Source organism: Perna viridis, chromosome 3 (assembly GCF_037379345.1).
Source record: "Perna viridis isolate PV_CMFRI_1.1 ecotype Kerala chromosome 3, ASM3737934v1, whole genome shotgun sequence".
In the NCBI taxonomy this organism is placed as follows: Eukaryota; Metazoa; Mollusca; class Bivalvia; order Mytilida; family Mytilidae; genus Perna; species Perna viridis.
In genome coordinates, this window is record NC_142447.1 from 10359433 (window position 1) to 10381856 (window position 22424).

At 31.6% G+C, this 22424-nt stretch overlaps 1 protein-coding gene and 1 pseudogene across 1 annotated transcript in view; one reads left to right on the forward strand and one right to left on the reverse strand.

Moving 5' to 3' along the window:
• The window catches only part of LOC148620961 (THO complex subunit 3-like), a 34231-nt gene extending 11822 nt beyond the window's left edge, over positions 1-22409 (reverse strand). The window contains exon 1 of the mRNA XM_088574892.1: positions 22222-22409. Coding sequence (XP_088431018.1) covers positions 22222-22401 — 180 coding nt within the window. The 5' untranslated portion in view covers positions 22402-22409. The remainder of the gene's footprint in view (positions 1-22221) is intronic.
• Positions 155-1510, forward strand: LOC148620962 (uncharacterized; annotated as a pseudogene).
• Positions 22410-22424: the final 15 nt, after the last annotated feature.

Genomic DNA, 22424 nt, shown 5'->3' on the forward strand with positions numbered 1-22424 from the left:
TTGTGTCAAGTTTGGTTTTATTTGGCCCTGTGGTTTCAGAGAAGAAGATTGAAATGTAAAAGTTTACGGACGGACGACGGACGGACGACGGACGACGGACGACGGACGCCAAGTGATGGCAAAAGCTCACATGGCCTTTGGCCAGGTGAGCTAAAAAGTGTGGAAAACTGGCTCCTTACGCTGCAAGATGATGAACAAACAGAAGGTTGAAGAATATTTCAAGGCATCAGAAGACTTAGTCCTTACTTCAAAACAGATTAAAGATCAACAGAAAGTCATTTGGAATATGGACGAGACTGGCAAGTCTTGAGCACGAACCAGTGAGAGTGTAGATGAGAAAGGCACCAGGAATGTCATTGGAAGAACAAGTGAAATGAGCACTCATGTTACAATAGTAGCATGTGTTTATGCTGAAGGACACAAGATGAGTCCATTGATTGTTGTTCAAGGCAAAACAGAAAGGTCACTTTTTGGATTTAACATGACAGATGCTCCAGACAGAACAAGGTAGGACTACCAAGAAAATGGGTGGATGCACAATAGAACTGGTGAAAAGTGGTTAAAAAATCTATTTATCAAGCAATGCAGGGAGGATTGACCACAATTGTTGATCCTTGACAGACACTTGTCACATGAATCACTCACACTAATACAAGAGGGAAGAAAACAAAACATTGTTATATTATCTTTACCACCTCACACCATAAAATGTACATTACTCAACTATTAGATCAATCATTGTTTGGTCTTTTCAATAAACAATATGACGAAGTATGTTCATACAGGAGAATATGCTCCACAGAGTTCCTACAGGAGAATATGCTCCACAAAGTTAACAAATGGACATTTCCAAGTTTATTTAAAGCTGCATGGAACTTAGCCCTTAGCATTGATAACATAAAAAGGGAATTTAGGGCATGTGGGATATGCCCCTTTAATCCACTTGCCATACTGTCAGAGGCCTATCTACGAAGTGAGGCTTTTGAAAACAAAGATAAAATCTCTACACCTTAATCTACTGCAACCGCAAGTACCAGTACAAGATAGAACTACATATAAAATGTAACTATGGAAAACACTGAAGCTTAACTCCAACTTATCTTACAAGACAAGACACAGGTTGTTGGTACTACAGACAAGAATGAAACTGTAGAGCTAGATGAGAGTTCATTCTTTGTTTCCCCGGGTCGAATCAAATGTTCAAGTAAATGATAGTGCTGTAACTAAATCAAAGAAATCAAATTATGGTTCTAAACAATCACATCTGTTGTTAGCCAGTGAAGAGGTGGTTAAGGAAAAACTACTGCTTCAACAGAATAAAGAGGAAAGAGAGAAGAAAAATGCAGAAAATAAACTAAGAAAGGCTGAGAGGGAAGCAAAGAAGCTTGAACTTGAATCACCAAATGCATCTAAAAGTAAAAATAAAAAGGGCAAAAAGTTAAGACGGAGAACTGAAAAAACTAGATTATCAGGTTTCTTGGCATAATCTAATACTGTGAAAGTACTTTAATTCGTGGATACCAATTTTCATGGATACGAAAGTTTGTGGATTCTTGAATTCATGGTTTTGAGGTTTTCAGTATACACATTAATGGGATTCTCCTTTTCATTGGGAACCCAATTTCGTGGTTTGGCTTATCCACGAAAACCACGAAAATTGGTACCCAACGAACAATAGTACTTTCACAGTATGCAGAACAACAATTATTGTTTTTCATAACTGTTTGATTTGTTGATTTGCATTTATACATTTTTTGGTGTCTTAATGGTCTGTGTGATAAAGGCGATGATTATCTTCATATACATAGCAAAAATGAATCCTAATGTCTTCATGTAACCAGTAATTATTTAATTTAAGAATTTGTGAATGGTACAATTTATCAACCAATTAATCCATATTTTTGATCCACATTTGTAACTGAAATTAATAAATCTATACTGTATACCTTTTTACCACTTGATGTGACATCATATGAGCAACTTCATGTAGGTGGCTGTTTCACGACAAGCAGAGGATGCTTACCCTACTGGTGCACATTGTCCATACTCACAGTTTTTAGTGGAGTCCAGGTTGCTCCTTTAAATGTACATTTACATGTACTAGTATTAGTACAGTGCATATTTTTTGTTTGTGTGCCAAATAACATGGTCAGTTAGTCAGTAAATTATTCAATTAATCAGTTTTATTTCATCTAATGCATGATTTACAGACAGTATTTATAAGAAAAAGAGTTACATGAGATCTTCAAGTAATCTTTTTAAAAAATTGTACATATAACTGAGTACAAGATCAGGAATTGTATTTATAAATAAAAGAGTTAAACAAGGTTACATATTGTACATGTAAATACATGTAAGTGACTAGTGTAACAGTTAAACAAAGCAAATAAATTTAAAAAGTTGTTATCCAAAGGCGTATAGCTCAATTATTTGCATGTTGTGTATGAGTGCTGTTTGAAAAAGTGTCCGTAATTTGGCCTCAAGGTGTCTGCAATTAAATTCCCACTGTCCATACACCGACGATGTTGCATTTTTGCAGGATTGAAAAGTCTTCCATTTACTAATCACGAGAAGACATATATACTAGTAGTGTATATGGTTTCTCTTGATTGATAGATTGAAGATTCTTGAAGCATTTTTAGTGGACCAACTTAAGTATTAGAGAACCATTCCACTCTTGAGTGTAGTCTACACTCAGAGTGGAATGGTTCTGTAACACATACATGTAAGTTGAACCACTGAAAATGCTTCAAGTTAACTCTTAGACATTTCTTACAAAATGTATTTAAAGTATTTTCAAATTTTAAGTACATTTATCTTTATCTTAATGATAAGTTTTGTTAAACAATTTCAAACTTAAATTGATGCTGACCTATGTTTATTTGTTTAAAAATAATCCCTTGATGAACCACCAGGTACATATATACAATGTAGTTGTCCATTTTTAGAAATTTAAATGAACACATTGTATACAATGTCTCTGATTTATGTCTAGTCACCAAATGGACTACAATTAATTATTAAGTTCTCAATACAGACAATTATGAAGTATATATCAACGATAAATGTCTTTTTCACAATTTTCACATTACAAGTATACTTTGTCAATTGTTAATACCATGAGCTAATTGTCTCAACCGGTGTTTTATTGTGCCAATGGCTTGGATTAAAGCTGGACAGACCAACTATTGACCTGTGTTACTAGTATAGATTTCGCCAATTGGATTAAGAATTTTCACAAGTCCCCCTGACTCCCGTTGTGCTTTTCAGGGGTCCCCAATGAATTTTGGAAGTCAGTGATCTGGGAGCTCGGGTAATAACATCCATACTGTTGGCGGAGAACAATGAGATTAACTTCTGTGTATCACTGACATTTCACTGTGAAAAAATCTGACTGGCAGTTTTTTACCGACCTACACGGATTAAAATATCCGACTTGATTGTTAGAGAAACAAGTCACTGAGTGTAGTGTATAACCGTGTGAAATAGTTCATTTGATACCCACACTGGTCATTAAAAATGCCTAATTTCCTCACGTTTTACCGAATTTAAAAGAGAAATACCTAATTTTTAGGATTTACATATTAAATGCGATGTTCCGAATTCTGACATGTGCCGTTGAAATTAGTATAAAATAATTAAATTAGACTATCGATTTAAAATTCTGATATTCCTGATAAAATTCGGTGTGTACGATAAAATAAGGAGGTACTAGAACACAATTAATTTCCCCTTGGTTTTCGTTGTATACGAATATAGTTCCAACTTTGGTAGTAGGTACCTTCCACATTTTTTCATATTTTTACTGGAAACTTATTTGCTGAAGTTTTGCCTCTAATTGGTAGAAAATAGGTTAAAATTACATGGGATTTTTTTTCATTAATCAATTCTGACTAAAAGTTGTGATTTGGTTCAGTGGAAGAAGGTTAAAATTTAGGACTTTTAACTCAGTTCATTTGTCATGTTTACCCCATCTCCGAATTATATGTATTAATTTCAGAAAATAGTGTAAATTTGTCTACAATTTATATATAAAATCCTGTTTGTACATATCTTTAGGCCAGAGAAGTTTTATTCAGTTTGCGCCGGTGGAATTTTTTTAATCTGCTCAAATGTGTATATTGAAATGCACTTGAAAATTAATTGCGGTCTCGTGCCTAATAAGGGGGTTGCCAGGGTATCAGAAATTGTATTTGCTAGTATTTGCTGGGGGTAATTTGGTGTTTATTTTCAAGAATTCAGTAAATCTACATGAAATAATAAGATTTTGCCCTTTATTCTCTATTTTCTGAAATTAAAATAAAAAAAAAAGGTTTCTATGGGATTTTCCATTGAAATTGCACTTTTGCTAAGGTGCTAGGTATGAAATATAGACCAGTGGGGAAAATATTGTACAGCTTTGAGTTTTTCTCCTCTAACTATACACTAGGAACATCAAATCAACAAAAAACATACTTTATGAACAAGGTTTAGGCAGAAATCTGACAATTTAGTGTAATTTTTATGAACCCAGTCAATGAAATATGGCAAAATCTGGGGTTTTCACAGCCTTGTCTTAGGATCTATAAAATCACAGATATGTGTTTTATTGGTCTGAATCTTTTGTATTTGCTAGTAAATAATATAAATAATGTGAAAAAAACCTAATATATTCATTCCATTGATATTCATGCATCTAATGTAAGTCACTACATGTATATACCTTGTGATGTCTAAAAAACACCTAATTTTAGAGTTCCGCATACACTATAAGGTTTCAAAAATGAAATTTTTTGTAGAAAAAACTGGAAAAGTACAGCTGACTGTCTGCTTATGTACCTGATAAGCTTAGAACCTTACATTATCTTACATTTGTTTCAGATTTTTCATCATTCAAAACCCAAATAAAGGCTAACGTTTAATATCAGACACAATCGCACTTGAACAAGCTCTGTACAGGTCTGGTTTAAATTGATCTGGAGTGACAGTTTTAGCTTTGAAACAACTTCTTATTGTTTTCAATGTACATTTGATATGTGTAGACCACTTTATTTTTGAAGTTGATCAATTTAAGTCATTGTCAGCATCATAAAATGAGTTTTCATATGTGTACCCCTATACATGGTCTAAAAGTGCATTGACCATGGTCGCATGTATAAAAACCCAATTTTTGGCCTTAAAGCAGCTGGAACTTGAGTAAACTGAACTTTATTGCATCAAATACACATAATATGATGCAACCAATGTAAAAAATCACAAAAATATTGCATTTAAAAAAAATGTACATTTTAGAGGGGCCTTATTTCCTTCGACCATTGGACATGCGAGTCATGCAATGTACCACTGATACTAAATTTGCTGTAACATATATTTTTCAACTAATCATGATGAAACTTTGTACTTGAAGTCAAAAAAGGTTCATCTTGACATGAGTGCAGTTTTTATTCAAATTGGGCACATTTATTGATCTAATAGGTACGAGAACACAATTAATTCCCCTTGGTTTTTCTTGTATACGAATATAGTTCCAACTTTGGTAGTAGGTACCTTCCACATTTTTTCATATTTTTACTGGAAACTTATTTGCTGAAGTTTTGCCTCTAATTGGTAGAAAATAGGTTAAAATTACATGAGATTTTTTTTCATTAATCAATTCTGACTAAAAGTTGTGATTTGGTTCAGTGGAAGAAGGTTAAAATTTAGGACTTTTAACTCAGTTCATTTGTCATGTTTACCCCATCTCTGAATTATATGTATTAATTTCAGAAAATGATGGTAAAATTTTCTACAATTTATATATAAAATCCTGTTTGTACATATCTTTAGGCCAGAGAAGTTTCATTCAGTTTGCGCCGGTGGAATTTTTTTAATCTGCTCAAATGTGTATATTGAAATGCACTTGAAAATTAATTGCGGTCTTGTGCCAGGATACACAGCGTATTTAAATTTGAGGTTGTTCCCAAATAAATTCGAACTTGTTCCTAATTAAATTTGACATTGTTCTCGGTTAAATTCGGTGATGTTCCAGTTAAATTTTCACTAATTTTGTTTAAAATGTGTCAATAGGTACGAGGACACAATTAATTTCGTAGTGCATTTCAACAGACCCATCTTGACATATAAAAAAAATTCCACCGTTTCAAACTTATTCAAACTTCACCAATTTGGAAGCATGTATAAAAGCAGATTTCTATAAGAGTGCCCGAAAAATTCACCATCATTTTTTATTTTTAGCAACTTTGCTTCGGAGACCCCCTAGACATGAAAAGTGACCACTGCCAAATGTCCTAAATTTTGACCTTCTTCCATAGGACCAAATCACAACTTCTACAAAAAATTACAGAATGAAAAAAAAAATCCCTTGTAAATTTGATCCTTGCCCTACATTTCTGCAGTTAATATTAAGCAATAAAGTTTATGACAGCAAAGAAAAAAATCAGGAAAAACACACTATATTTGTATACAACGAAAAGTCAAGGGGAATTAATTGTGATCTTGTACCATTAGGTACCAGTATCGTATTGCATATCCCTGAGCAGGTGTACGTCAAAAAATGGATGCTATAAAAATATAGTGCATTTTCTTTTTGCCTCTCTACAAACTAATGTTTTGTCAAAAGATATGAATAATGACTTATAAAATAGAGCAAACATCACACTGTAAGATGAAGATCTTTTTTAAAAGAAAATCTAACATAATAACATAAAAATGTTTCACTGAAAATGTTGGTCTGGTGAGTGCAAAACGAAAGTGAAAGTAGGGAAAATGGCTATTTATAGTTCAAGACTACTTTTCTGTCCGATCTTCGTGGACTCACCCTTTTTTCTTTGCAGGAAATTATTTTTTCACATGTCCTCAGAAATGCTACATAAGTGAAAGTTTATTGAATCAATGTACATATTTTTTGTAAAATCCTAAAAATATGCACTTCACTATAGAAGTCTATGGGGAAATTAATACGATACTGAGACCTAGTAAGCCAGTTTTTCAAGTAAAGTTGGATATTCAGCAAGTGGTCTTTATCAGCTGAAAAAGTAGTACCCCAATGCAAGTATCACTTTTAAGATGATTTAGCCAACTTTTGAACCTGATTTTTTATGGTAGCTCTGTTTTTTTTCATTTATGGTTAATCTTTACCAAATTTGGAAATGATTTTTTTTTCATGAATTCGTAGGATATCAGTTCAATAAAATTATTATCTTGACTATTTATGATGAGCATATCTATATTCAGGTAACCTGAAGCAAGTAATACTCCTGCATAAAGGATAGTTTTCAAGTTACAACACATTTTAAGTATGTGGTTAGGACATGAAAATAGTCATTTTCCATACATTGCCTCTTGTATATGAAAAAATGAATATTTTTTTTATTTTTTGTTTTTCTTTCAAATAGCTAAAATGAGTGGCCATATAACTGTGTGGTTGATTTAAACACAGAATTGTCACAAAAGTCAACAGCCATTTTTTTAGTGGACTTTTTTTAGTGGTTCAAATGGACAGATTCTAATGCAGCAAGAAAAATAATGGTGTTTTTTCATATAAAAACTGAATTTTTTCAAAAAGTATCTAAAGCAGACAAATGTTATTATAATATTTATACCAGTAAACTATTTTTCTTGCATCATAGCTATCTGTTTTAAAGAAAAAATCCTTTTCCTGTCATATTGAGGTCCATTTGTATCTGCCTGGGGTACCAAAATGGCTTAAAATCTGTATTTTCTGCATATGAAAAGCTATATTTTGTTAAAACTATGACATTGGTATAATTTTTTCTGGATTTATTGAAATTGAAATGACCATATCTATAGTTTAAAACGGTTGTACTGGTACATATACTTTACTTTAAACAAGAGACTCCCATGAGTTAAAGACAAAAAAGGAGGTTCAGATATTAATATTTCCATATATGGAACTCACAAGTGGGGATTAAATAATGATTTGGAACTTATAGTACAGCTTATGTATCTACCATGTCAGAATAAACCACAAATTTGCTTTGTTTGACTAATGCAGCAGCTTTTTATCAAAAGTAATATTTTCTGGCTAACATTGAGATATTAGTCTTATACCTGGAATAGGGTACCTATATAAAAATTTTAATAGAAAACTCATGTTTGTAGCAGGGCAATGATATTCTGAATTTTCAGTATGAAAATGAATACTCTAGCAGAAAAATAACAACTTTTATGATTATATTGAAATGTATATTAGTAATAGGTACCAGTATCGTATTGCATATCCCTGAGCGGGTGTACGTCAAAAAATGGATGCTATAAAAATATAGTGCATTTTCTTTTTGCCTCTCTACAAACTAATGTTTTGTCAAAAGATATGAATAATGACTTATAAAATAGAGCAAACATCACACTGTAAGATGAAGATCTTTTTTAAAAGAAAATCTAACATAATAACATAAAAATGTTTCACTGAAAATGTTGGTCTGGTGAGTGCAAAATGAAAGTGAAAGTAGGGAAAATGGCTATTTATAGTTCAAGACTACTTTTCTGTCCGATCTTCGTGGACTCACCCTTTTTTCTTTGCAGGAAATTATTTTTTCACGTCCTCAGAAATGCTACATAAGTGAAAGTTTATTGAATCAATGTACATATTTTTTGTAAAATCCTAAAAATATGCACTTCACTATAGAAGTCTATGGGGAAATTAATACGATACTGAGACCTAGTAAGCCAGTTTTTCAAGTAAAGTTGGATATTCAGCAAGTGGTCTTTATCAGCTGAAAAAGTAGTACCCCAATGCAAGTATCACTTTTAAGATGATTTAGCCAACTTTTGAACCTGATTTTTTATGGTAGCTCTGTTTTTTTTCATTTATGGTTAATCTTTACCAAATTTGGAAATGATTTTTTTTTTCATGAATTCATAGGATATCAGTTCAATAAAATTATTATCTTGACTATTTATGATGAGCATATCTATATTCAGGTAACCTGAAGCAAGTAATACTCCTGCATAAAGGATAGTTTTCAAGTTACAACACATTTTAAGTATGTGGTTAGGACATGAAAATAGTCATTTTCCATACATTGCCTCTTGTATATGAAAAAATGAATATTTTTTTTATTTTTTGTTTTTCTTTCAAATAGCTAAAATGAGTGGCCATATAACTGTGTGGTTGATTTAAACACAGAAATGTCACAAAAGTCAACAGCCATTTTTTTAGTGGACTTTTTTTAGTGGTTCAAATGGACAGATTCTAATGCAGCAAGAAAAATAATGGTGTTTTTTCATATAAAAACTGAATTTTTTCAAAAAGTATCTAAAGCAGACAAATGTTATTATAATATTTATACCAGTAAACTATTTTTCTTGCATCATAGCTATCTGTTTTAAAGAAAAAATCCTTTTCCTGTCATATTGAGGTCCATTTGTATCTGCCTGGGGTACCAAAATGGCTTAAAATCTGTATTTTCTGCATATGAAAAGCTATATTTTGTTAAAACTATGACATTGGTATAATTTTTTCTGGATTTATTGAAATTGAAATGACCATATCTATAGTTTAAAACGGTTGTACTGGTACATATACTTTACTTTAAACAAGAGACTCCCATGAGTTAAAGACAAAAAAGGAGGTTCAGATATTAATATTTCCATATATGGAACTCACAAGTGGGGATTAAATAATGATTTGGAACTTATAGTACAGCTTATGTATCTACCATGTCAGAATAAACCACAAATTTGCTTTGTTTGACTAATGCAGCAGCTTTTTATCAAAAGTAATATTTTCTGGCTAACATTGAGATATTAGTCTTATACCTGGAATAGGGTACCTATATAAAAATTTTAATAGAAAACTCATGTTTGTAGCAGGGCAATGATATTCTGAATTTTCAGTATGAAAATGAATACTCTAGCAGAAAAATAACAACTTTTATGATTATATTGAAATGTATATTAGTAATAGGTACCAGTATCGTATTGCATATCCCTGAGCAGGTGTACGTCAAAAAATGGATGCTATAAAAATATAGTGCATTTTCTTTTTGCCTCTCTACAAACTAATGTTTTGTCAAAAGATATGAATAATGACTTATAAAATAGAGCAAACATCACACTGTAAGATGAAGATCTTTTTTAAAAGAAAATCTAACATAATAACATAAAAATGTTTCACTGAAAATGTTGGTCTGGTGAGTGCAAAATGAAAGTGAAAGTAGGGAAAATGGCTATTTATAGTTCAAGACTACTTTTCTGTCCGATCTTCGTGGACTCACCCTTTTTTCTTTGCAGGAAATTATTTTTTCACATGTCCTCAGAAATGCTACATAAGTGAAAGTTTATTGAATCAATGTACATATTTTTTGTAAAATCCTAAAAATATGCACTTCACTATAGAAGTCTATGGGGAAATTAATACGATACTGAGACCTAGTAAGCCAGTTTTTCAAGTAAAGTTGGATATTCAGCAAGTGGTCTTTATCAGCTGAAAAAGTAGTACCCCAATGCAAGTATCACTTTTAAGATGATTTAGCCAACTTTTGAACCTGATTTTTTATGGTAGCTCTGTTTTTTTTCATTTATGGTTAATCTTTACCAAATTTGGAAATGATTTTTTTTTTCATGAATTCGTAGGATATCAGTTCAATAAAATTATTATCTTGACTATTTATGATGAGCATATCTATATTCAGGTAACCTGAAGCAAGTAATACTCCTGCATAAAGGATAGTTTTCAAGTTACAACACATTTTAAGTATGTGGTTAGGACATGAAAATAGTCATTTTCCATACATTGCCTCTTGTATATGAAAAAATGAATATTTTTTTTATTTTTTGTTTTTCTTTCAAATAGCTAAAATGAGTGGCCATATAACTGTGTGGTTGATTTAAACACAGAAATGTCACAAAAGTCAACAGCCATTTTTTTAGTGGACTTTTTTTAGTGGTTCAAATGGACAGATTCTAATGCAGCAAGAAAAATAATGGTGTTTTTTCATATAAAAACTGAATTTTTTCAAAAAGTATCTAAAGCAGACAAATGTTATTATAATATTTATACCAGTAAACTATTTTTCTTGCATCATAGCTATCTGTTTTAAAGAAAAAATCCTTTTCCTGTCATATTGAGGTCCATTTGTATCTGCCTGGGGTACCAAAATGGCTTAAAATCTGTATTTTCTGCATATGAAAAGCTATATTTTGTTAAAACTATGACATTGGTATAATTTTTTCTGGATTTATTGAAATTGAAATGACCATATCTATAGTTTAAAACGGTTGTACTGGTACATATACTTTACTTTAAACAAGAGACTCCCATGAGTTAAAGACAAAAAAGGAGGTTCAGATATTAATATTTCCATATATGGAACTCACAAGTGGGGATTAAATAATGATTTGGAACTTATAGTACAGCTTATGTATCTACCATGTCAGAATAAACCACAAATTTGCTTTGTTTGACTAATGCAGCAGCTTTTTATCAAAAGTAATATTTTCTGGCTAACATTGAGATATTAGTCTTATACCTGGAATAGGGTACCTATATAAAAATTTTAATAGAAAACTCATGTTTGTAGCAGGGCAATGATATTCTGAATTTTCAGTATGAAAATGAATACTCTAGCAGAAAAATAACAACTTTTATGATTATATTGAAATGTTTATTAGTAATAGGTACCAGTATCGTATTGCATATCCCTGAGCGGGTGTACGTCACACTGTAAGATGAAGATCTTTTTTAAAAGAAAATCTAACATAATAACATAAAAATGTTTCACTGAAAATGTTGGTCTGGTGAGTGCAAAATGAAAGTGAAAGTAGGGAAAATGGCTATTTATAGTTCAAGACTACTTTTCTGTCCGATCTTCGTGGACTCACCCTTTTTTCTTTGCAGGAAATTATTTTTTCACGTCCTCAGAAATGCTACATAAGTGAAAGTTTATTGAATCAATGTACATATTTTTTGTAAAATCCTAAAAATATGCACTTCACTATAGAAGTCTATGGGGAAATTAATACGATACTGAGACCTAGTAAGCCAGTTTTTCAAGTAAAGTTGGATATTCAGCAAGTGGTCTTTATCAGCTGAAAAAGTAGTACCCCAATGCAAGTATCACTTTTAAGATGATTTAGCCAACTTTTGAACCTGATTTTTTATGGTAGCTCTGTTTTTTTTCATTTATGGTTAATCTTTACCAAATTTGGAAATGATTTTTTTTTTCATGAATTCATAGGATATCAGTTCAATAAAATTATTATCTTGACTATTTATGATGAGCATATCTATATTCAGGTAACCTGAAGCAAGTAATACTCCTGCATAAAGGATAGTTTTCAAGTTACAACACATTTTAAGTATGTGGTTAGGACATGAAAATAGTCATTTTCCATACATTGCCTCTTGTATATGAAAAAATTAATATTTTTTTTATTTTTTGTTTTTCTTTCAAATAGCTAAAATGAGTGGCCATATAACTGTGTGGTTGATTTAAACACAGAAATGTCACAAAAGTCAACAGCCATTTTTTTAGTGGACTTTTTTTAGTGGTTCAAATGGACAGATTCTAATGCAGCAAGAAAAATAATGGTGTTTTTTCATATAAAAACTGAATTTTTTCAAAAAGTATCTAAAGCAGACAAATGTTATTATAATATTTATACCAGTAAACTATTTTTCTTGCATCATAGCTATCTGTTTTAAAGAAAAAATCCTTTTCCTGTCATATTGAGGTCCATTTGTATCTGCCTGGGGTACCAAAATGGCTTAAAATCTGTATTTTCTGCATATGAAAAGCTATATTTTGTTAAAACTATGATATTGGTATAATTTTTTCTGGATTTATTGAAATTGAAATGACCATATCTATAGTTTAAAACGGTTGTACTGGTACATATACTTTACTTTAAACAAGAGACTCCCATGAGTTAAAGACAAAAAAGGAGGTTCAGATATTAATATTTCCATATATGGAACTCACAAGTGGGGATTAAATAATGATTTGGAACTTATAGTACAGCTTATGTATCTACCATGTCAGAATAAACCACAAATTTGCTTTGTTTGACTAATGCAGCAGCTTTTTATCAAAAGTAATATTTTCTGGCTAACATTGAGATATTAGTCTTATACCTGGAATAGGGTACCTATATAAAAATTTTAATAGAAAACTCATGTTTGTAGCAGGGCAATGATATTCTGAATTTTCAGTATGAAAATGAATACTCTAGCAGAAAAATAACAACTTTTATGATTATATTGAAATGTTTATTAGTAATAGGTACCAGTATCGTATTGCATATCCCTGAGCGGGTGTACGTCAAAAAATGGATGCTATAAAAATATAGTGCATTTTCTTTTTGCCTCTCTACAAACTAATGTTTTGTCAAAAGATATGAATAATGACTTATAAAATAGAGCAAACATCACACTGTAAGATGAAGATCTTTTTTAAAAGAAAATCTAACATAATAACATAAAAATGTTTCACTGAAAATGTTGGTTAAGTGAATGCAAAACGAAAGTGAAAGTAGGGAAAATGGTTATTTACAGTTCAAGACTACTTTTCTGTCCGATCTTTGTGGACTCACCCTATTTTCTTTGCGGGAAATTATTTTTTCACATGTCCTTAGAAATGCTACATAAGTGAAAGTTTTATTGAATCAATTTACATATTTTTTTAAAAATCCTAAAAATATGCACTTCACTATAGAAGTCTATGGGAAAATTAATACGATACTGAGACCATTAATTTCTTTTGAAACCTAAATTTTTCACGAGTGTAGGTGGCGCCCTTCGTAAAGAGAAAATGCTAGTGCCCGGGGTAAATGCTTTAAAGACGGGTTAACCTGTAAAATTAAAAAGTGAACGTGCTAAAAGGTGTTGGATTCAATGTACAACAGCAAAAATTTTTGTGTTGTAACAATGAAATATAAAATTATGAACTATAGATACCACCACTACATAAAAGTACAGACTTTATGCTGTTGTAAATTAAAACAATTTTATAGGAGCTGGGCAGTTAAGGGATATTTCTCAAGGAATGAATGTTGTAACTTGGAACTATACGCATGAGAGCAGAGTATAGACGAATGTGTAATTCCATCCTCTTATATAATTATAATATCACTTGCTAGATTTTAAAATACTGGTGTCATTGCTTAATTGTCTCAGGCTAGTAAATAGAAAAGTTGATGCTGTATTTTTGGGATGTGTATTGGTTTTTATTTTTTATTTTACAGTAAGACAACCATATGAAATTCTGATTTCCTGTATGTCATATTTTTAAGCAGATTCGAACAGAATCGGCAGTACACTAGTACTGTACGTGAGATTTTTAGCTTATCTATCTATTACGAATACACTGTGCACATTAAAAGTGTGTCAACTGCGGTCCGGCCCATAGATTCCTAACTGATGGGTGATCTTTCGAAGAAAAAAATAGATATTATACAAAATTAGCAAAATTTTATGACTCTTATACATTCTATAGATTTTTGCATGCACACGTTGTTTCTAATGATATTATTTACTAGTATTCGGCAGCTACCTACTGCATTACAAGTCTCCACGGGTAGTGCCATAGACCTATAGTTACAGGTCTATGGTTGTGCGGTACTGTAAAAAGGAAATCTGGATGACCTTACAACAATAATTACAATTTAACTTCTGAAATTAACTTTACAAAGTATATTCTCAAACAAATATTATAGTTTTACTTAAAAAAATAATTTTGTAAAGACGTACTTCAGTAACCCCAATACCTTTTCATCTTATAGGACTGTATCAAGGACTCTATATAATACATAGTATAGCTTTACTACTTGAGGTCACTATTCCATGGTCAATACCTATATTGTACATGCATATATTCTCAAGAGAATATTATGTAATAACTTTTTAAATCCTAGCTTTTCACAATGACAAATTTCATTTTAAGAATAAAAGGGGAAATTAGATGAGTGACATAACATCCATGTATTATGGTATACATCAAAATTGTTGTTTTTACGAAATATGTTGGTCAGTAACTATTAATTTCTAATTTCTAAAGTGTTTTGTTAGTATCCATTGCTTTCCACAAAAACTCACTAGCTCAGGAGCAAACGTTATAGGAGTTATTAATTAATTACAAGTTATTTCAAGTTTTATGAATATAAAATAAAAAAAAGAACCAAAAAAAATAACAAAAAATAAAAGTTAATTTGATTTAACAGAAGCCCATAATCCTCTTCACTAAGGTAGCAGTTTACAGCATCCATCAGTTTCTTCCTCTTCAGTGCAACCACATGTGCTGTGTACAGCGAGGTTAGTGTCTAAGCAAACTTCTTCGGCAAGCTGTGGAGGAAAAGCATTGTTACACACAACTTAAACAGCATTCTTCACTATGTATACCTATATATTATGTTCAGTGACAGACCCGACAGTTGAGCTGTAAACATTCAAATATATACAAACCACGAGCACACACTACGTGCCGATTGATTGACGCTCCAGGGCACTACCTGTTAATTATATAAATGAAATAAACATCATGTTCCTAATCATGTATGGCTTGTTGAAAAATCGGTGTCTTCAACCTCGAGGTTTTCTTTGGGGAATAACTTTCGATGTGATAGGTATGAGCCGCTGTGCTGTTCTACCCAACTGTCAACGATTTTGAAAAAAAATATTAAAATGTAATTCAAATTATGCTTTGTATGTGTGATATGCACAAACATGCCACAAGTTTGGGGAGCTACAACTTCTTTACAAAAACAATGCATGTTTTTGTTTGTATTTTCTGTTGCGCAACAAAACTTTTTTTATGGCAGTAAAAGATTTGAGTTTCTCATCCAGCCAAAGAACAACTCAAATATTTACCTCATTGATTTTATCATTTTTTTTAATCACAATAAAGTATATAATATAATAACATATGCATGTATGGTTTTTTTTTTCTATTTTCAGATGGACGGAATATGTACTGATTTTGATAGTTAGCCACTTTTACTTAATGTGTGTAAACTACACGCTTAGATTTAATTGATGCAGGTATAAACTGCACAGATAAGATTAACCCTTTATAGATCTTCACTTAGTAATAATTTTCAAAGATCATGTTATCAAATTGATTTCGAACAATTCGTTTTCAGGTAATCTTTTGTCATTTAAAGATGAGCAATTAAATATCAACTTTAAGAATATCCAAGCAATGAACATAAAATTAATGATATGTACAGTAAACATGAAATTATGAATAAATAAAAAAAAAAAAAAACGGGATACAACGATAATAGGGTCAATAAATCTTGATTGCCACTGGAAATAGGGAGTGGTGGGTAGGGTCGGGTAATTTAGCATCTTGTAGCGGAGCGCAAAGGTTCCTACTCCGGTTGAATACCACACAGGGTTCTGTAACGTACGAGGAGAATGCTATCTTTCCCAACAAATTGCACTTATAAGATGTGCAGTCGGGATTTCAGTATTTTTGCCTAACAATCCCAGAATGTAACATACCAGGGTTACCCCATGTACACCTTGGGCACACAACCCTACTGCTCTGTGGGCAGAGCGCCCTGGCCCCCGGTCAAGGTTCCAAGCACTATTTAGTCGCCTTTTACAACAAGCCTGGTGCTGCTGCTGTTTATTCTTTTGACACCCTGATCCGCACTGGGCTAGAATTTGTTTTAAAAAGACAGACAAAATCCCCTTTTTAGCTTACTGTACACTGCTATTATTTTAGTAGATTCCAAAAATGAACACTTTACTTACAGGCTTCATAGTAAAACAAAAGTAGAATGCATTGTTATTTGTGCCATCCCACTGAGGCGGATGACAAACGTTAAAATTTCGAGTACTTAAATTGAAGATGAAGCTCAATTTTGTATTAGTTGTTAACATAATAATTCGAGAGAATATTTGCTTAGATAACAAAATTATTTCCCTAGATGTATTTATAAAATGACACAAAAAAAGGAATATCTTTTTAATAGGACTGCTTTTTCCTTTTTGTTGTTCAGTATTTTGGGTTATTGACTTATTTTTAAGCCATCGTTGGAACTGAGGACAATATTATTATCACAACATGCTTAATATTCAGTAATGTTCAAATTTTTGTCATAGTCATTACTTATGTATATCATATGTTTAATTGCAATACGGTATTTTGATTTAGTTTGATTGTTTGGTTTGGTAGAGTGTATCATTAATTAATGACTTAACCTCTGGGCCGGGATTACCTACTTACGGTCGGCTATGCAATACACGAGTGTCAAGTGAATTCACAAGGGGTCTGTGGATATGGTTTTGTAAAATAAATGTAAACACCCTGCACTGACAGTGTGATATACATGTAATTAACGGCCCAATGCACTTCATATTGTTTCTTATATTGCGCATATGTGCATAAATCTAAGTGTGTATCTTGAAAATTCAAACAGTCGTTATGCCTCTGTTTTCCGTGATTTGTTTAACATACTTCAAGTAATCAAAAAACTATTTTTTTCTACTAAAACAGGTCAAATATGTTTAATTCACATTAATGCTATGGCCAGAAATGCTTGTCCATGGCCAGAACAAAATCGACACAAATGGTTTATATCAACTTTAAATAAATTAATAACTATTCTAGCTGTACACGTATCTAAACTTGGATTGTGATTAATATTTGACACATAATAATATAATATCAAAAGCACACTATCCCCTATTTTTTTCCCTAATTATTAGAGGAGTTCTATCCACTTAAATATTATAACATTAACTGTCTGGATTGCAGGAAAAAAGCTTGTGTACCCCTTCCCCAATTGCCGAAAAAATCCATACAAGCCGTTTTGTTTGTTGTACATGTATGCTATTTTTATTTCATTTTTAGTACTTCATACTATTATTCATACTTCTGATAATATATACACGAGATTAAAAAAAAGGGGGGACAAAGGTAATTAAGGCCTTAATTGATCATATTAGTTTCATTTCCCGTTAACATTTTTCAAATTATATTATTTTGGTACTTCTAGTTTGTATAAACCCAATATCTGGAGGTAATATTTATGAAAAATGAAGATTTGATACACAAACAAAAAAACTTTCAATTTTTGGTGGAGGGGCGTACACCCGATACCCCCGTCCTTGGATTCATGCTTGCAGATTGAAACCGTTCTAATATTAGCAAATCAATTTCTAATATTAAAACATCATTTTTTAATATTAGAAATCTAATTCGTAATATTAGAAAATGAATTTATAATATTAAAAAATCATTTTTTAATATTAGAAATTCAATCGATTTTTTAATATTAAAAAAGGGTTTTGTAATATTAGAAAATGAATTTATAATATTAAAAAAGAGTTTTTTAATGTTAGAAATCAAATTCGTAATATTAGAAAATGAATTTATAATATTAAAAAATCATTTTCTAATATTAGAAAATACTTATTTTCGTCCACTTTGGCTTGCCATATAAATAGCTAAACATGTTACAATCTTGTCAGTGTGACATTTAAGGGTGATTGTTTTTTTTCCTGACTTGTAGATATTAATATTATTTGCGTGTACACATTTCAATGATGGTGTATTGTATACCTATATACATAGAGGTGTGGCTTATCACTCAAACCTCGATTGGTACAGCGAAAAAAACATACACACGGCATGTGGTTCAAACCAAAAATAATTGGCCCCATACAAACTGTTCCTGCTGCTGCATTCCTGCTTATTCCACTACAAATACTTGATGCTACTTCAACCCCTAATCATTTGCATACCTACTTGTACTTATATCTCAATTGCATGAAGATTTATCTGTGTCTTCGGAATATGCACCAACTCTTCATAAATGGAACTGAATGGATTGCTCGTATTGCATGGTACTCAAAATACTATGCATACATGTAGTTTCAAAGCAGTTATCTGATTCGCATAATACCTCGCTATTTCGCCTGGCGGGGTATACAAAACCCAAGATCAGAAAAAAAAAAACAATATTCTAAAAAATATTTATAAAACACTTGATACATGAACACAAAAAATAATCGAGAATGGCCCTTGTCATGGTCCTATGGATGATATAAACAGTGCACAATCCGATTACATCTACATGTCCATAAATACAGTACATGTTTACAGACAATTTCATCCATTTTTTACGCAGTACATATAAATTTTGTATAGGATTCAAAATGTAATACCCAATAATCGTCTAGTTTAATAATGATGTTGGGGATGCATTTATAATCTTCAAACTTAGACTATTAAAACCATGTCACACATGTTACATAATTCTGTTGTTATATGTATACACATGTAGGTACTGTTAATGTTTATTTAAGTGTGTTTATCCCCTTTATAATTGAGAATTTAATCCATTAAAAGCAAAATGATGGGCATTTGGTAAGAATCGTCTTTTAAAATAAAACAAGCTGTTAATACCATATGTTTTTTAGACTTGACATGTATACATTTTTTTGGTATGTAATGAGCGCCCCTTACGGAGATCTTGATTAGTAGATATTGGCAGAGCCAGCTTTCGTGAAATCTCACCAAGAACTCCTGCAAATATGTCCTACTACATGGAACAGCCAAGTGTCTGTGTTGATTTCCTGGCTCACTCTCATACAAATGTACCCTATGTGGGTCTGAGAGTATTAAACACGTTAAAGTAAGTCAACGTACCGAAGAGTGAAACAAATCTGGATCAGACCCCCCTTTCAATGTAATATGACCCTCCCCCTGATTTTGCAATGCTTTAAAAAAATTAGGACTTTCACATATGACTGGTTTATTCGGTATACAGTATATTAAAACAAGTCTTGGAGGAAAGTAGATTAATATTTGACACAAGACATTCTTACTAATAAGTGTGTGATACTTTTATTCTTTAGTGCTTTCCATGTACCATGGTTTTTTGTTCTGCATGCTCGCCAAGGGAACGCTCTTCTAACACTTTAGAATGTATTTTATAGTGCGTGAAACATGTGAGTGTTTAGAATAAACAAAGCCGATGTAATTAAACACGATTAATTGAATTAATTTGGAAATTGAGAGTTTAATAAACATCTTGCACTTATCGCGAAAGTGACTGGATTGGTGTGGTAGCACGTGCGACTTCTTATATCTTTGCACAGTGTCAGCTGGCAACTTCCATTATCTGCAAACGCATTTCGCAGTTTGCAATCTTTTATTTGATGACTTTATATAAAGAACTGCATCAAAAACAAGTATACGACATTACAGAATACGGACGTGGTTAAAGGGTGTTTATTGGAGCTTTTAATTCTTGACATTTTCTTTTGGAATTAGGTAAAATATAACTTTTATGGATATATATACAATGTACATGTCTATCAGTTAGTTTAGAATGCAAGTTAACTGTAAACAGATTTCGGAGGTAGTTCCGCACATCTTGTCGCTGGCAAGTTTTTTTTCTACAATTACCCGATAAATTTATTACATGTATTCAATAAGATCTGTTACGGTATAATATTCACAAAATATGAATAAAAATTTATTATAACAACAAAAGGTTTACTTTAATATATTTTTTTTAAATAAATGTAAATAATTTGAAGTATCAAAATGAAAAAAATAATTTTGATATACAATTTTTTTTTAAAATACACACAATAACATTATCTGTTGTCGCACCTGCTTGCATCAATAGAAATCAATTGTAAACGACCACTTGTGTAACTTATACCCCCACTTAACAAGTGGACACCTCGTCCATCTGTCTGTCATTTCAGCAGGTCAAATATTGTCGGCTCTCAATATGGCTAGAACGATTTTAAATTTGGTGTTAGGCTGTACCTACAAAGGGCATATGTTGTAAGTGATTTTGGATTCTCTCCGATATCCTGTTCTGTGAGCCTTTTTCCCTTTTCACTTTTTTAAATTTCTCTTCAGGGCTCACAATTGATGGATTGGTTTTAAATTTGGTGGGTGTCTTTATATAGATGACACATACATACGACTTTTGGGATGATGTCCGATATTAACTTCCTGTACAAGTGGCAACATACCTAGCGCGACAACGCATGTAATCTTCATGTTCGAAATGTAATTTAGATCTGACCATCAAATGATATATTTATTTATCAATATTCAATACTTCGTTCACATGCAAACACGTCACATTTTGTTGCGACCACTGACTTTAGAATGAGCGTTTTTTCATTTTTTGTTTTTCGTTTTTTTTATTATTGCGACTGAAGTTCTGAAATGATGCATTATTTCTTATAGCCAGACTATTATGTTTTTGTTGAACATTTTCGTAAAGGTGGTTAAATATTTTTTTTACAATCATATGTTTAAAAATGAGGAGCTGAAATACAATTGCTTATTAACAAATACCCTTTATAATGTATTTTTTATTTATTACTTTTTATTTATTTTCAATAACCAATTAATATTATCATATATGATAAAAATCTTTTTATTGTATGCTAATTTATTACTCACGGTAGCCTGATCAAATTTTACAAATTACTGCATCTTTAAAGCATTTACTCCAGGCACTAGTATTTTTTCTTTACGAAGGGCACCACCTACACTCGTGAAAAGTTTAGGTTTCAAAAGAAATTAATGACACATTTTAAACAAAATTAGTGAAAATTTAACTGGAACATCACCGAATTTAACCGAGAACAACGTCAAATTTAATTAAGAACAAGTTCGAATTTAAATGGGAACAACCTCGAATTTAAATACGCTGTGTATCCTAACTTTATCGTACACACCGAATTTTATGGGGAATATCTGAATTTTAAATCGATAACTTAATTTAATCATTTTATACTTATTTTAACGGCACAAGTCCGAATTTATCTCGGAACACCGAATTTAATATGTAAATCCTAAAAATTTGGTATTTCTCTTTTAAATTCGGTACAACATGAGGAAATTAGGCATTTTTAATAATCAGTGCCATCTATCATCTTCTGCCATATACATTGTACAAGCACTAGCATGTCTGCATATAGCCTCAAAGGACAATCAAACTTCTGATTTGAATAACTGTCCACAAATAGGTGAATTTCCCTTACATGTATATCAGGATTAAGCCAATTTATGGGCTGACAAAAATTTTGAAGCCTACATGTATTAATGAAGGGTGCTTTGAATTTACTATTGTTCTTCCGTAGTGTTTAAAGTTACCCATTCCTCATATGATGTAAAAAATGCTTGTTTTGCTTTGTAAAGTACTTCCCTTATTTGGATGAAACGCTGCTTTTATAAATGATATAAATGTATTGTTGATTTTTCTTTCAGAAATACTTTTACATTCTTTTATAATTACCATCCGATCTCTGTCCAGAGAAAAAACATTGACAGTCCTGTCATAAGATCCAGATGCAAGTTTTCTTCCATCACTGTTCCAAGCAACAGAATGTACTTTTGCCGTGTGCGCTTGAAGTTCTTTGACTCGATTATTATTACCAAAATATTTTCTCGTGTTTTCAGCGAATGCCGCCATCATCCTAAATTAAATACTGAATGTTC